We start from the raw sequence: 15,202 nt of genomic DNA on the forward strand, positions 1-15,202 counted from the left end.
AATAAAAGTACAGTGCCTGTTTATACGTCAATAGTTCATTACATAATGAAACAAGTTTCATTGACATTTTTAACGACTTCAACACTTCGAGACCCACTGCTGGGCTATATCCAACATTCCCTGTCTACGACAACCTTCCCTGTCTTGGGCCATCCCTATCCAGTTTGTGCTAGTAATTTCCTTTAAATCGCTGACCATCTAACCACCAGTCTTACACTCAAAATGATCTAGGTACTTAAAAGTTTGTGAACCGCTGCATTAGGAGCCAGGCATAATGTTGGTAGGCGGTCTCATAGGCTTGTAGGGATCCACGTGCGTCGTATTAATTATAATGGCTGAATATTTGCGACGCCTGACTTCAATTAAATACCGCGACGAAAGAATGGGAAGCCTTATACACCGCCCGCACCTTAGCCTTCGTTTACACTGGACCGTTTTATATTAGCCCTTAGGCCGTAGTCGTATGCTTGTATAAAATACATGTTTATAACTCGAGACAAAATAATACAACTAAATACCTTTTAGTAGGAATCGTATAGTATTCTAAACAATGTTGAAAAGTAGGTAATCATGTAAGTTACAAATATTATTTAAAAGACTTTAATTTTTTCAAACAAAACAATCCAGTGCCTATGTTAGAAAAATAATAGCGAATTGAAAATAATAGGAGAAACTGAAAACGCCTCGTAATGAAACAGAAACGCAATTACCTGCGCGCGATAAGTGCATCCATATAAAAAATATTGGCGGTTAGCAGCAAAATATGCAGTGTGCACGCCGCCCATTCCAGGCTACAGAACAGGCTATCGATCGCCGCGTTATATAACCCCCTCCACCCCCGAGGAGTGGGGCACTGGAGATACCTATGACGAGAAGGTTCCGTAGCCAGGATCAGCCGGCGGGACGGACGGAACCCTAGTTCTCGCGCAGCCTACCCGCGCAGACCCAAGTCCCCAACACACCATTTTCAGTTGTTTTTCTTCGATCAGGGCATCTGGTCGCCCGTGCTGTATCCACGTGTTTTGTTGTGTCCGTGCTCGATGCTTTAAGGTAAAATTACACTTAATAGTACACCATCCTATTACGAAACAAAGTTCAATGCAGTTTATTCGTTACGGTCGGTTATTTGCCATTTATTTTTCAGTAAAAAGCAATATATTTTCAGTAACAGAACGTTCGTTGCACACACTGTTTTCCATTTGTATTGTTCATTGTCTATGCATAATCGTTAACCAAGCTTTATTCTAGAAATATATTGTTTTAGACGATTATTTAACTACCTTTAAATTTTGTCATTTTCAGCAAGATCACGTCCAATAACGTAATCTATACTATATTATAAAGAGGTAAGCGTTTGAACTTTGAGGCGGGTAATCTCCGAAACTACCGAACCGATTTCAAAAATTCTTTCACCATTAGAAAGGTACATTATCCAAGATTGCTGATATTTAATTTCAAAATTCCTACGGGAGCTTAGCCCCGGGCAACATCTAGTGTTAAATAAGTATATACCAATATGTATTTAATTGGCTATCGTCCAAGACGTCGGATTATGTGGAAATTCTGTAATAAAAAGTATCAATTGAGAGTTCGTCAGTCGTGTACCAATTGACCAATTACAAATCCATGCAAATCCCATTTTTGATTTTTAGATTAGTAACTTACTACTAAAAAGATAATTCACTAATATATGTTACGGCTAAACCCCGAAATGCAAAATCAGGTTTAGCCGGCTTAACATGGGTCTAGCCGCATTACGGGGTTAAGCCGTAACATATATTATATTCGTATTTACTACTTCACTAATGAACAATGTAATCAATATACTTTTTACAATTTCGTAGCCATTTCAGTAGTCGTGATGTTCAAACCGACAACGCAACGGATAAAGTTAAAACGGTTAAATGTTTGTTTAGTATCTTTGGAAATACATATTATGTAATATTTATGTACCAGCCTTATATGCCTCAGTTTGTAACTTAATTTTAAAACTACACATAATACTTACATTAATACGAAAATGAGAAGAAATGATGATACCATATGAAAGAAAACTTATATATTTGAATAACATATAAGCCTCGTTTCATGATTGCTCGGGTAAAAGCCGTAAAACAATGACGTGCTTAAACACAAGTAATATATTTAACGACCCTACGACCTCTTACGACCCCTTTTTCGCAGTTCAACGCGAAAACACATTCCCGCAAAGCAATAAATTGTAAATAAAAACATTGGATAAAAGCGAATGGCGCACGAAGCTTGAAATAAAAAAAAAAGATTGATGAATTTCTATCGTGAACCATCACGTTTATTCTGACAAGCAATCAAGAATTTTGTACCCTTCTAATATAAATTATGGCCGTGTATTTTGTATATTAAGAAATTCAAATGTATTTCTTGACTAGGTAAATAAATTTCTTGTAAACTTCGAACCTGGTACCTCCGGCGTAGTACTCTGGCTACAGTAGGTAGTTAGATAAGCAAAGTATATTATAAATGAAGTATTATAAATACCTACCAGATGCTTAGTCATATTTTTGGGATGTTCTGCCGTAATCATTCACGGCAGAACGTCCCAAAAATATGACATGTATACGATATCATACCCCGAGGGTCACATCGCCGAATGCTTTCAATGTACGATGATGATAATGCAAAAACGGGATGCCTTGTGCAGAATGTAAATGTATGTGATAATGCTTTTAATCTTCTAAGCAGTTATTTCATTAAGTAAAATTACTTAGCTAATATGCACATCGCATATAGAATACCTTTTTAATGGTGAAAGATTTTTTTAAAACGGTTCAGTAGTTTCGGAGATTATCCAAGATTGCTATAGGCTATACCTATTCTATCTCAAAATTCCCACGGGAGCGAAGCCCCGGGCAACGACCAGTATCAGTACGACGATTACTTCGCAATATTGGTAATTTGATAGATAAGATATCTACGGTCCAGGGTGTCTTCTTAATAATTTCAAGATACCCAAGTCCCTATATGGCCGGACAAAATACTTGTTATGCTTTAATTGAAATACAAATTAAAAAATACTGTATCGCAAGTAATTAAAATACGAAGTACAAAATACAATGCTTTAACTATTTAAAATTGAAATACGAAATACAAATTGCAGTAATCTAGACCAGCACAGGCTGAAAAGTAGAGGTAAATAAGATAATTAATCAGTAAAACCAGTTTCCTTTCACGATAAGTAGATTAGTAAATCAAACTGCTTGTTAAATGTCTGAATTTGTCACACAAACAGCCTCTAGTTGGAGAGTGAATAAAACCTGCTAAAGAAAATAATTTTTCTACAGGTCCTGAGCAAACTTGTTACAATTTCTTTTTTTTCGGATAACGCTGAAAAATTTAAAGCTCTTTGCTTCTATCATTTAGAAAGCTGGCCAACTCTAACTCCATTTTAGATGTCTGTGGTTGATCACTATCTCTGTTCTCAAAAACTAAAAATCATCATCTTCTTTACCTGCTGCTTTCAGGCGTCTCGGTATAAATGTCAAGATTTTGTATATTTTGTCACTCATCTGTTGTGATGCTTTCTGAATTTTAATCTGAGTTAAAATGTATTTTGAAATACTAATTACATTACGAGTTAAATAAAACATTGTAAAAATTTAATGAACGAATACGTTGTTTAAAACTGAATTGGTAGAATAGAACTAAAACAAAATAAAACAGACACAAACATCAAATAAACACCTATATACACAGTAATTTTTCTACTTCACGTAATTAGGGAAAACATAATATCAACAGGCAATATTCTACCTGAGACGTAATTTCCCTCATGTTCGCATTCCAGTCGTTGTTCAATTAACTCTGTTATTTGTGAGCCCAATAGATATGTAGTATTTTACTAGGTTCACGTACAATAAGCTGCAAAAAAATATAAACGTTTAAATATTAATGGAGACATATTTCCAGAAAAAACTTAAGAAAACAATCATACTTAAGATTGATATTTATATTAATATAAACAATTGAGCTGATATTCAAAAAGTTACCCTATGTTTGCCAAATGGACGGCAGACACCAAATCCACTTTCAGATATTGTTCTTGAAACCCATGACGTCAAATAAACTAAAAAGAAATGAACTATGATTCTCTTTATTGGGATCAATTTGATAGTTTTGAGAACATAAAAGATCTTGCGTAAAATGTAATATCAAACGTTGACGTTTGATATTAGGTACGTTTTACATATAGGTACTACAAGTACTAATCGCATCGAATGTCTTTTTTTATTATCATGCCAAAAATTCTACCTACTAACTCGCTTAAAGTTACTAACGCGTTAAAGTTACTAACGCGTTAAAGTTTTATTAGACCATTTGCTTCCGCTTATAGAAAAAATCATTAATGAAGAATCCAGCGTATTCTAGTTGATGGCGATGATAATTGAAAAACCATTCAATAAACAAAGCCAAATAATAAGAGCTTGTATAGTTTTACTCATGTTTTACCAATAATTGAAAAAAATAATGGTATCTACGTATGCTCTCAGGCCCAGTTTTTATATATATATTTATCAATTTGTAATAGGCTTTTAAATTGAAATAGATTTGTCATAATCACGTGAAATGTGTTAATTATTGTGAAGGCCTCCACAGCGGGGTAGCATTATTATTTTGTTATTGCGTGTCACTCACAGCTCCGACAGCGCTCTGTTTTGTTCAACAGTTAGGTACTATAAACAGATATTAGCTAGTGATTGCTATATTTTAGTTTGCTAGATTATTCGACAAAATCAATCCGCTTAATATTTATAAAAAGCAATCCGCTTAAAAGTAAAGCGACACACTCGAGTGTTAGAACTTTCGAATAGTTAACAGACGAATTCTCAAAATTCAAGTTTTATTTTAGCGGAGGGTTCTGTTACAAGTTAATAACATATAAGCTTGAAGTAGAATTCAGAACGTATTCGTTCTGAATTTCGAATTTAATATAACAATAATTTCGTTTGTTTATTTATCTACTTATATAATAGGGATAATTTATGCTAAGAAATTCACCAACTCAGCACATGAGCATATTTAATAGGGATATTATAATTTTCTGTTACGTTTAAGTAACTACATTATATTTCAATAATTCTTACGAAACGAGGTAATATTTTATTTTTAAATTTTATACTACTTTATGCAGTGAAGCTGATAAACTTGTAACAACTAGTTATCAGTCGCGAAACATTATTAGCATTCATTATTTATATTAACTTGAAACTTCGCATAAAGGATCCAAGGCACCATAAATATATATAAATATATAAGGACAAATCACACAGATTGAGTTAGCCCCAAAGTAACTTGTGTTATGGGATACCAACTCAACGATACTATATTCTATAACATATACATATATAGATCTGAAAAATATCATTTTCAATGTTGACTTGACCGGGGATCGAACCCGGGACCTCCAGTGTAGCAGTCCGGCGTGGTGACCATAAGGCCACGGAGGTCGCCATATATGGTAATATAAAGTGGTAACTTTGTATGTATATAAGTTTATTAGTTTATTAATTACTTTTTTAAACTCATCACGTAGCACAAAAAAATTATGATTATTTTCCCAGTGGGTGGCTATTAAAGTGTGTTTCCATTACGGTAAAGCATTTACACCGTAACTAGATCCCGGAGACCCCGGGGTAACTCGGTTTGGGTCCCCGAGGCCCGCGGGTAACGAGATTACTGACTCGGGGGCACAACAACTTGATCGGTGACCGTCAAGACGGATGACCGCTTGTGAAGTGTGATTCCTAGGGTGTACGAGTAGTCTATGTGAATATCATGTAACCACAAAAAAAATATAAAAAATGGTGCTTTTTCGACTTATAATATCTACAATATGACACGTAGGGCAAGACAAAAAAAAATACGCATTAAATTAATTATTTCGATTTTATATTTGTGTAAGCTATCTAGTCCTAAAGAAGGACAAATACACATTCACATTTATAATATTACTCACTCACATTTATATTATAATATGAATTACTCGCTATAGGCATCCAGCCGTTCTGACGGACAACGGTTTGGTTTCTAATACGCTGCGCCTAAGAGAAATGTTTACTCCAAATTTCAGTCAATATTTACTCAGACCCGAACAAAAGGAAACTGATCGATGTTCGAACAACATTTTAATTAAATTTATATTTTACACAAAGAACCATTATTTCTTACTTATTGGACATTTCCAACTTTTGTTTATTTACAAAAATAATGAAAAAGTTATTTTGTTGTAATACGCGATGTATTTTCACAAAACATTGTTTATTCTTTCATTTAAACCAGTTTTAAGATTACTTTAAGAGACTATTATGTTGAGATGCCGCTACATTAATGATAATTCTCCCAAAATCTTAATGATATCTCATTTGTTTATTTAAAGGTTTGTATACAAATAAGGTAATTTCAAAATAAATCTCTTCCAATAGATGAAATTTAATTTTTTTTTTTCACTTTTTTTTCATGAATTATTTTTTTTTTACAGAATCGTATTCGCCTGTAAATTTTTACTTTTCTTATAGTATCTCCACGATGAGTGTGAAGTGGCTCTGGGCGGTGGCCGCGTGCGCTGTGGCATGCGCCGGCGCCGAGCGAGGGGGCTCCTCCCTGCGCGGGGCACTCGAGGCGCTCCAGCGGAGGCAGCGGGGACGCATGCATCCTCCCATGGATCCTCTGCCTGAATATGACGCCCTTTACGAATTCGTTCCACCGCAGGTCTATCCTGGTAATCCAATTTTCTATACGCATCTTGTCGAGATAGAAAAGATATAGTTTTTATTATTGTTATCTATCTTGTTTAAAACTGAACTCTCTTTAAAATGTTTAATTTTTTTTCAGAGCCTGACTACAATGTAGACGTCGAAGATCTTGATGATGACTCAAATACAAAATATATAGTCAAACTTTTGGAAGAAAATGAGAGACCACAGGAAGCCTATGAATACAAATTAATAAAAAAAAAGAATTCGCATCCTGAAACTGTTTCAAATAAGAAAGAATCAGCCTTTCGTGAAAGAAGTCATCATCCCGACAATGATAAACTTCGAGAATTGTTTATAGGGAAAAACGACGCAGAAGAAAAAAAAGAGCTTCAAGAGAAAGCACAAACCGACAAAGAATATGCATTGCTGTTGGGTGAACTGTGGTCAAAGTATAAATACGACAAGGGAAAGGCGGAGCCTGCTCCTCCAGGAGTTGTTAAATTATACAAGGAGAAAATAGTTAAGAAGAGATATCCGAACAATTGGGGACCCATAGCATTCAAAAGAAAGCGAAGCTCTGACTCAGATGCTGATCGCCCTATATCACCGGATTATGAGACTGATAGAAAAATTGAAAATGTTCTCGACTCAAATTACAATACTTACGAATTGCCCAATGATGACAAGGAAGACCTTCGAGAAGAATATGCAATCGCTTTTCAGCCCTTAGATGATGATAGTCTCTCTGATTTGGCTGATGATGATCAGTATACATACGATTCCATAGAAAAACGATTCCCTGTGACTAAACGCAGTAGTGGACCTTACGATTTCAACATTAAAAAGAAAAGATTTGCCCTAAATCAGAACAAACGTGAAACTTCTAAAACGTTTAGGAGCAGTTCCGGGACAGACCCGAAAATTATTAGAGACTTATCAAGAGTTTTTGGCAACCCTGAATCTGAAATTAAAAATCCAGTAAAGCGAAGTAGCGACAACCAAGAATCTCATGATGGCAAACCGCCTATGCTACCTCAAGCAAATACTAATACAACTCACGAACATCATAATTCTACTGATCTAAAAGGAAATGATCAAGAACATGTCATGCATCATCCTGGTGTACTGAGTAAAGATGATGAACATGACAATCATCAACATGATCATAATGAAAGTGAAAAACCAATAATTATTAAGAAAAAGTCGATTGATTGGTCTGACTACTTTGGCATAGATAAACGCAAAAAGAGTACGAAAGCATTTGTAAATGATTTAACTCAGGACAAACTGCGAAAACAGTACTTCGATACTTTCAATAAAGAAGTTGTTTATCCTTTAAATAGTTTTCGGCAACATAGTAACGTAAAGAGGAACTATGTGCAAGCTAGCCCAAATGAAGAAACTGAAATAGAAATTGATAGGCCTCATGCTGTCCGTAATGATGAAAAACGCGATACATCAAAAGAAAATGACGCCAAATTAGATAGCATTGATAAGAAATTAAAGACTATGGAAGGCCTTATCGTTGATGAAGCTTTACATTACACTAACGTAGGTGACGATTTGGATTCAAAAGAGGAACAGGAAATGAAAGAAAAACTATTGTCACGATTAGCAGCAGCATACAGTTTGGAAAAAATGAGAAAAGCGCTGAAGGAATTTAAACAGAGTCTCCAAACTCATAGGGCTGAAAATGTGGCATCCCCAATACCTATGGAAGAAGCCAAAGCTAAAAGAGTTGCAGTAAAAAAAGAAAATGTCGATGTTAACAGCAATGAAATCCCGATTTATAACAAAAATAAGGTTGACGATTTCGAGGGTGAACAGGGCGCAGGGCATTATTTGAATGGCAAAACTGAGGAGCAGTTTTCGGAGGGCTACATGGGAGGCAGCGGCAGACATCGTGTTCCAGTAATAGCAACCGGTATGTAGTACATTTTCGTTCTTTTTTAATGTTCTTTTAGAATATTTCAGTATCCTAAATGACAACTCATTTTACAGGTGGCCCTGAAGGATCTTGTCCAGTACTAGCGAAAATTGTTCAACGATGCCGTGGAGTCGACTTATTAGCAGGGGATCGTGGACAGCTCTTTTTGCCACTATGCAGTTTGCATCAAATTTGTTATCTCTGTGTAAGTATTCCTATCACGAAATGTAGTATTGTAGGATTCAATTTGACTATCGCAAGTACCAATAAATGACACGTTTTGTTTACAGGGTGAAGCACCTCCCACTACATGCGACCTCGTGTTCCTATCGGAAGCGGACACCACCTGCGAAGGCGACATGAGCTGCCAGCGAGCGGCGCGGTCGGCGTTGATGGCCTTGCGCGAGCTGCACGACAACCTGGCCGACGAGCTGGACGGCGAGTGTGAGGCCAGCCCCTGTCTGCCCGCCACCCTCAAGCTGAACATCGGCTGGCAGAGAGCCCTCCAACGATAAATCATCCGAACGCACTAACAGACACCGAAATCGTCGACACAGGGCGTGGAGCCGCGTCACGTTCCGAAGATGGGAACCTTGCGACCATCGGAGCTTCTGAAGCCTGAACGTGAAACGGTCTTTGCCAGTTATCTCCTTTCAACATGAGTTGTAATCATGTAATGTTTTATAGTATTTTGCTGATCACTTCAATGGAGCATTTCATTAGTACGTAGGTTTTGTTGCTACATATATTATTCGTACGGGTCTAACCAGCCATAGACGCGTAGGAATGTATTCGTATGATCTCCATAGACTTCGCTGGCGTGTGTAACGCAAATACTACGCTTTCATTGTTAAATGTAATTTGAATATTATATTGTATTGAACGTTGTACGGACTTTTGCTATGTTTTTGCGATTGTATTTGTGATCGTTAAACTATTTGATATGATAGTTTTGAGGCAGGACTAGATGTTAATTCGTGGGGAACGTTTGTGGATGAAACGGGAAGGTACCTTTTATCGTTGTTAAGTATTTACGGACATATATATTTATATTATTTATATTTGTATGTATTTAAGCAAGTCGACGTAAGAGTCAAAAATAATCATATAACTAAAAGTATTTAAAAAGTTATTAAAATTTTTAATGCATGTTTAATTAAAATTTATATCCTGTGTAAAAAAAAATTTTTTAAATTGTCTAATATGAAACTCATTTTACAAACTGTGTCTATATTTTCTTATTCTTTTAATAAATAATTTTCATGTACAAGATAACTTAAGATTGTGGAGCTGGTATTGGACAAACAGTCATTCGGGGTTCGTGAGGTCCACATTACAATAATATTGCATCAAACGCGACTTAGCACTAAATCAGCACTTTAGACTATACTAAGACAATAAAATAATTTTCGTTTACACCTGACTATTCGTAGTCATAAGTTAAAATTGTCTTTATGGAGTGTTATCACTCTGTCGACTTAGTCTTCCGGACCAGAATTGGCTTCGGATTTACGGAAGCTTGGACTGTGTGTCGCAACTCCTTAGATTCTTAAAATTGTATTTGATTATATAAAATATAATAAAAATCATGAAAGAACGTTTAGATAGACTATTGATGAATGTGAAGCGTAATAAGGCGGTGAATATTACCGATAATTTAAACTTGAATGTTATCACTTAACTTAAGTTCAAGTAACTACTCTAACACACAAATATAAATGGTTTTCAATAGCCGTTGTGTTTTCTTTGTATTCTCTTTTTGTACATAAACCTACAGATACGTTTTAGTAATCTCAAGCTCAAATTTTGCGAAAGATATGGACAAAGTAGCTATTAAACTGTCTAATTTTACACATATACCTACGAGAATTTATAAAAACAACTAAAAACCGCTATAATAACCTAGCTAGCTCCTGGCCAATGTATGGATTTATACTAATCATAAAATACACATCCAAATGCATCAACCGGCCGTTAAATTTTCTTAAAATATTGCAAATACCCGACAGGATTCATATTGTAACTAATAATAAACAGTGTCCTAGTGGTCCTAGTGCCAAGAACTGACGTATAATATGAATGGCAATAAATAATTTGCATTTGAATTTAATGCCTATTAAAAAAAATCATATTATGATAGAAAAGAAAGCCGTGAAAATACTTGCCATTTCTGAAAACAGTCTGAGCTATTTTTATCAATGATATAAGTAATTATAATAATAAACACGTGGTTCAGACGTTCGAACAAGATTGATAAATCGTAATGATTATATCTCCGATAACCGATAAGTAGGTACACTCGAAATATCGATAACTCAGTGTTGTCACAATCACCAAATACAACACGGCGCAACACATATACGATTTGAAAAATAAATAATAAATATTAACGCGCCTCCTGTTGAAGGAAGACAGTTTTTTTTTTTGTTTTGTTAGTGGTTGTGATGTCAAATACAAGAACCGAAGTTTATTTAAAAGAAAGAAATGATAACGGAGTCGATAACTTGGCGTCAACGTCAGGTAAGTACAAGTCATTATTTATCTGATTGTAGGAATAATAACAATTAATGTCTTTGTGTACCATATTTTAAATTTAATTGACCTTGCCTTTGGGCGAAGATATAAGTAACTTGATTATGAATATGCATGTAATAATCGTTAAAAAAGCAATAACAAAACCAATTATAAACTGAATAACGAATATTGCATGCAAATGATGCAATCAATTCATTTTACCACTGACTAGCGGGCCGCCCCGTCTTCGCTCAAGTAAAATCATAATTAAAAAGGCAAATTATGCCTATGTTACTCCTGAAGGTTCTTCTGTCTCTGTGCAAAACTTCATCAAAATCGGTCCAGAACTTTTCATTACAAACAAATACAATCCTTCTCTTTATAATTTTAGTAAGTATGGACAAATGCTACGATAAGTCGTAGCAGATATGTAGAAAATCGTAGACATGTGGGCTACATAGGTATAGTCGTAGACCTCTAATTCGTAGTAAACACCGATAGCTTTTCTAGTAATCGTAGCACAAATGTTGTTTTGCAAGCGTAAAAGGTTGCGTTTGAACTTTGACGTTAACTTTAACCTGCGCAAAAAATCCAAACGACGGCAGCACATAAGTAAAAGTTTACGTCAAAGTTGATTGGCGTTAACGAACCTATTTCATAAAATAAGTGCTTTCAAAACCGCATGACCCCTATGTTATATATGATATGATGGTATACTGAAGGTGTGATTAAATATAATGTCGCTAGTAGATACGCAAGCAGACATCCCGCCCCTTAATGGATTTATCAAATAAATGATAATATTTCCACGGTTAGGCGATGTATAAAGATAAAAAATGCAACGTTTTATGTATGTTTTTTAAATAATTATATTATACTATTCCAGACGACGGGTCTACGTTAAAACCTGACTTGGTGATAAGTGTGCAGCCGCAACCGAATGGTGAGTTTACAGAATAATACAAACAATAATTAGGTATGACATTAGCAAATGCACATTTACATGGAAAATCCGAAGCTTGCGTGCATACATATAAACATCAAACGATCAGTATTAAATATAATTATAGTATGATTATCAAGCATGACAGATTTTTGCGGTAATGTTTGTCACAATCACAACATACCATAGTTGCATAAACTTCGAAGTTTCCAAAATATTCTACGCTCATAGATTCCTGCGTTGCGTTCTTGTAATTGTTAATAAAAATTCCATGAAAACAAGTTCATTCGTACATTTATATGAAAAATTCCTGCCTCGTCGGAATTTCCAATAAAAAGTACCCTAATCTATTGTGAATGACGAGATAAAGAGAGAGGAAGCAGAAGATGATAAGCTGATTGAGCCCAAAATTGATCAAATTCAATATGTTTATTATAGACAGCTATCGCGCAGAGCTACCCGTCACCACAGAGAACTGGCGCACCAACCCGCGCGGCCAGTTCATCCCGGTGCACGGCCTGGACTTCCTCATCGGAGTCACCAGCCTCCTCATCCAGCAGACTGTCGAGATAGACGACTGTGAGTGCTTTGTGAGTGCTTCTTTGATGCTGGAGAGTCCCCGGGTTGGATCCTCGGTCAAGATAAAAATGATCCTTTTACGATTGCCATGGGTCTTGGATGTTAATCTATTGTCATTTTATGTACTCGTATATGTTATAAAATACAGTATCGTTGAGTTAGTTTATTATAACACAATTTTCCTACTTACTTTGAAGATATTTAAATCTGTGTGATTTATCCATTTAACTTTATTGCATTTATTTACATCTGAAGTTTATATCGCAACGTACACAAGATGCGTAGCTAACAAAAATTTTCGTAACATTGTTGTTCAAGAATTTCTAAGTACGTACATATTTTTTTGTTTTAGCTGTGACATGAAAAAAAATATATTTTTGTGAAAAGAAATCCAATTATAATAATGCCGTCAAGTAAAAGCTTTGATATTTTTGAAGGAAAACTGTATTTATTTAAAGTAAAACAGGAAAAAGTAATTTATATTTTTATATTTACCCAATTAGGTAATTACCATGTTGTTCTGAATTTCAAACACCTATGAAATTAATTAACATAATAGTTAATTAGTGCTTTGATATTGGTTTCAACCCGGTACCTGATCATTATCTTCTGTATTTTATATCTCTCTACTGACAACCTTTAGTTTCCCATGACGAAGTTTTTCAATATAATTTTGCAATAAAAATAAATTCATTATTTTCAATTTCTTCATTAGTAATATCAAAAGTGGAGTCAGAAAACCGGTACATCGTGCGAGTACCGCACGGAGAGGCTCTGTACATCGCGACTGAGTCTTCGTCGCAGACGCAGAGATGCCTCTGCGGCTCCGGAAGGGCCTTCTTGATGCACCTCCATGACAGCACGAGGCAAGAAGCCATAGTGCTGAAGAGGCGGCTGGCTGCGGCTTCGTGCTGTTTCCCTTGTAGGCTGCAGGTACCTTAGAAGCTGGTTGCGACGAAGACATGATTTGACCTGCTCTCGTTGTAAAATACCATTAACACGCAAAAAAGAAGTAGTTAAAAAGTTCACGCGGCAGGAAACTCTGGTGCTGAAAAGGCAGCTTTTAATGTTGTAGATTGCGGGTACCTTATAAAAGACTCGAGACAGAAAGCCACGAAATCAAAATGGAAACTAGGCAGTAGCATCCGGCTATTTTCCTTGTAGACCGCAGCTACTGCGCTTACTGTACTTTAATTAGACGATTGTTAACTAAGAACATGATGTGAGTCTCCTGAAGAACACACAGTTTAGATCAGCAGACACCATTATTGTCTACTTGATAAGATTACCGTCACTTATGCAGTTTCCTCATTGAATCACTCAATTAATTTAGTATCAACTTCGCTTTCATCTATTCTACGCTTATTGTCTTCTATTCGCAAACAGGAAATGAAAGTGATAACCCCGCCTGGTGACTACGTGGGCCGCGTGGTGCAACGGTGGTCGGTAGTGCCGTCCTACCTGGTGCGAGATCTTAACGACCAGGTTCTGTTCGCCCTTGAAGGCCCGGCTGTCCTGCAGCGGAGCGCGCTCATGCTGTCGGAATTTAAGGTCATTTGCCTTGCTTACACAACTTTATGGTCTGATGGCCATTGGGACAGAAAGGTTCTAAATTGGCAGCCACGTACCAGCAAGCGCAGCACTGGATATCTGCCAACCAGATGGCCTGACAATATTGCCAAATTTGCAGGCAGATTCTGGACGCTGCTTTCAATCAGTCAGATCAGTCTTTGTGATGTCCAGCAGTAAACTTCATGTGGTTGAGATGTCGATGACTCTTTATTACACAAATGTAAACAGCAGGCTTAAAGCCGGGACTTGTTTTGTCAATTAGCTCATTTTTTAGATCCCTTGTTATTAAAATGTCCTTTAAAAAAACAAAATATGGATATCAATATAATAATATAATCAATACCCAATAGTTTTATCAAACAGTTCCATAATGAGATTAATGCATATTTATATTTATACAGCCTTCAGAAGCTCTTATCATTTTGATTTCTATAGTATGTATGAGTAGTTACTCTAAATTTTCAGATCATGACGGGCGACTCGCTCCGGGAAGTGGGCAAAATCTCCCACGGCTGGGACCGCGACCTGAACAGCTTCGCCACCACCGTCCAAGTCCCCAATGCCACTGTCCAGCCTAAGCACAAAGCCTTGCTACTGGGAGCCGCATTCTTATTGGTATATTTAATTTTCGACTTGATCGATTTGTGATTCGATTTATTGAATAAGTAGATTCTCCCCAACATTGTTGAGTTTCTCACATCTGCGCTTACAAATGTTCACTTTTATCTTTGTTACAGGAATACACATACTTTATGAAATCTAAGACAAGTTGCATGCGGTGTTGCTGTTAATAAATGAAGGAAATAAAAGTGATAATATTCTATAAGCTACGTGATATCACAAATTTGTTATTTTTTTAATGTATTATGTAAATTACCTAAATAATTACAAATAAATACTTACATTATTTTCATACGATTGTTGATTGCGTTTAAT

At 35.9% G+C, this 15,202-nt stretch overlaps 1 protein-coding gene across 1 annotated transcript; it reads left to right on the plus strand.

Annotated features, from left to right (window-relative positions):
* The first annotated feature begins 886 nt into the window (after nucleotides 1-886).
* Nucleotides 887-15,179, plus strand: LOC128677665 (uncharacterized protein). Its single transcript, XM_053758672.2, has 13 exons — nucleotides 887-1,050; nucleotides 6,552-6,754; nucleotides 6,868-8,655; nucleotides 8,733-8,863; nucleotides 8,949-9,172; nucleotides 9,609-9,665; nucleotides 11,066-11,178; nucleotides 12,059-12,115; nucleotides 12,554-12,694; nucleotides 13,410-13,627; nucleotides 14,081-14,245; nucleotides 14,732-14,881; nucleotides 15,004-15,179. The coding sequence occupies exons 2-13, from the start codon at nucleotides 6,562-6,564 to the stop codon at nucleotides 15,055-15,057; spliced, it is 3,291 nt and encodes a 1,096-aa protein (XP_053614647.1). The 5' UTR covers nucleotides 887-1,050; nucleotides 6,552-6,561; the 3' UTR covers nucleotides 15,058-15,179.
* The last annotated feature ends 23 nt before the right edge of the window (nucleotides 15,180-15,202 follow it).

The sequence above is a fragment of the Plodia interpunctella genome, chromosome 2 (genome assembly GCF_027563975.2).
Source record: "Plodia interpunctella isolate USDA-ARS_2022_Savannah chromosome 2, ilPloInte3.2, whole genome shotgun sequence".
In the NCBI taxonomy this organism is placed as follows: domain Eukaryota; kingdom Metazoa; phylum Arthropoda; class Insecta; order Lepidoptera; family Pyralidae; genus Plodia; species Plodia interpunctella.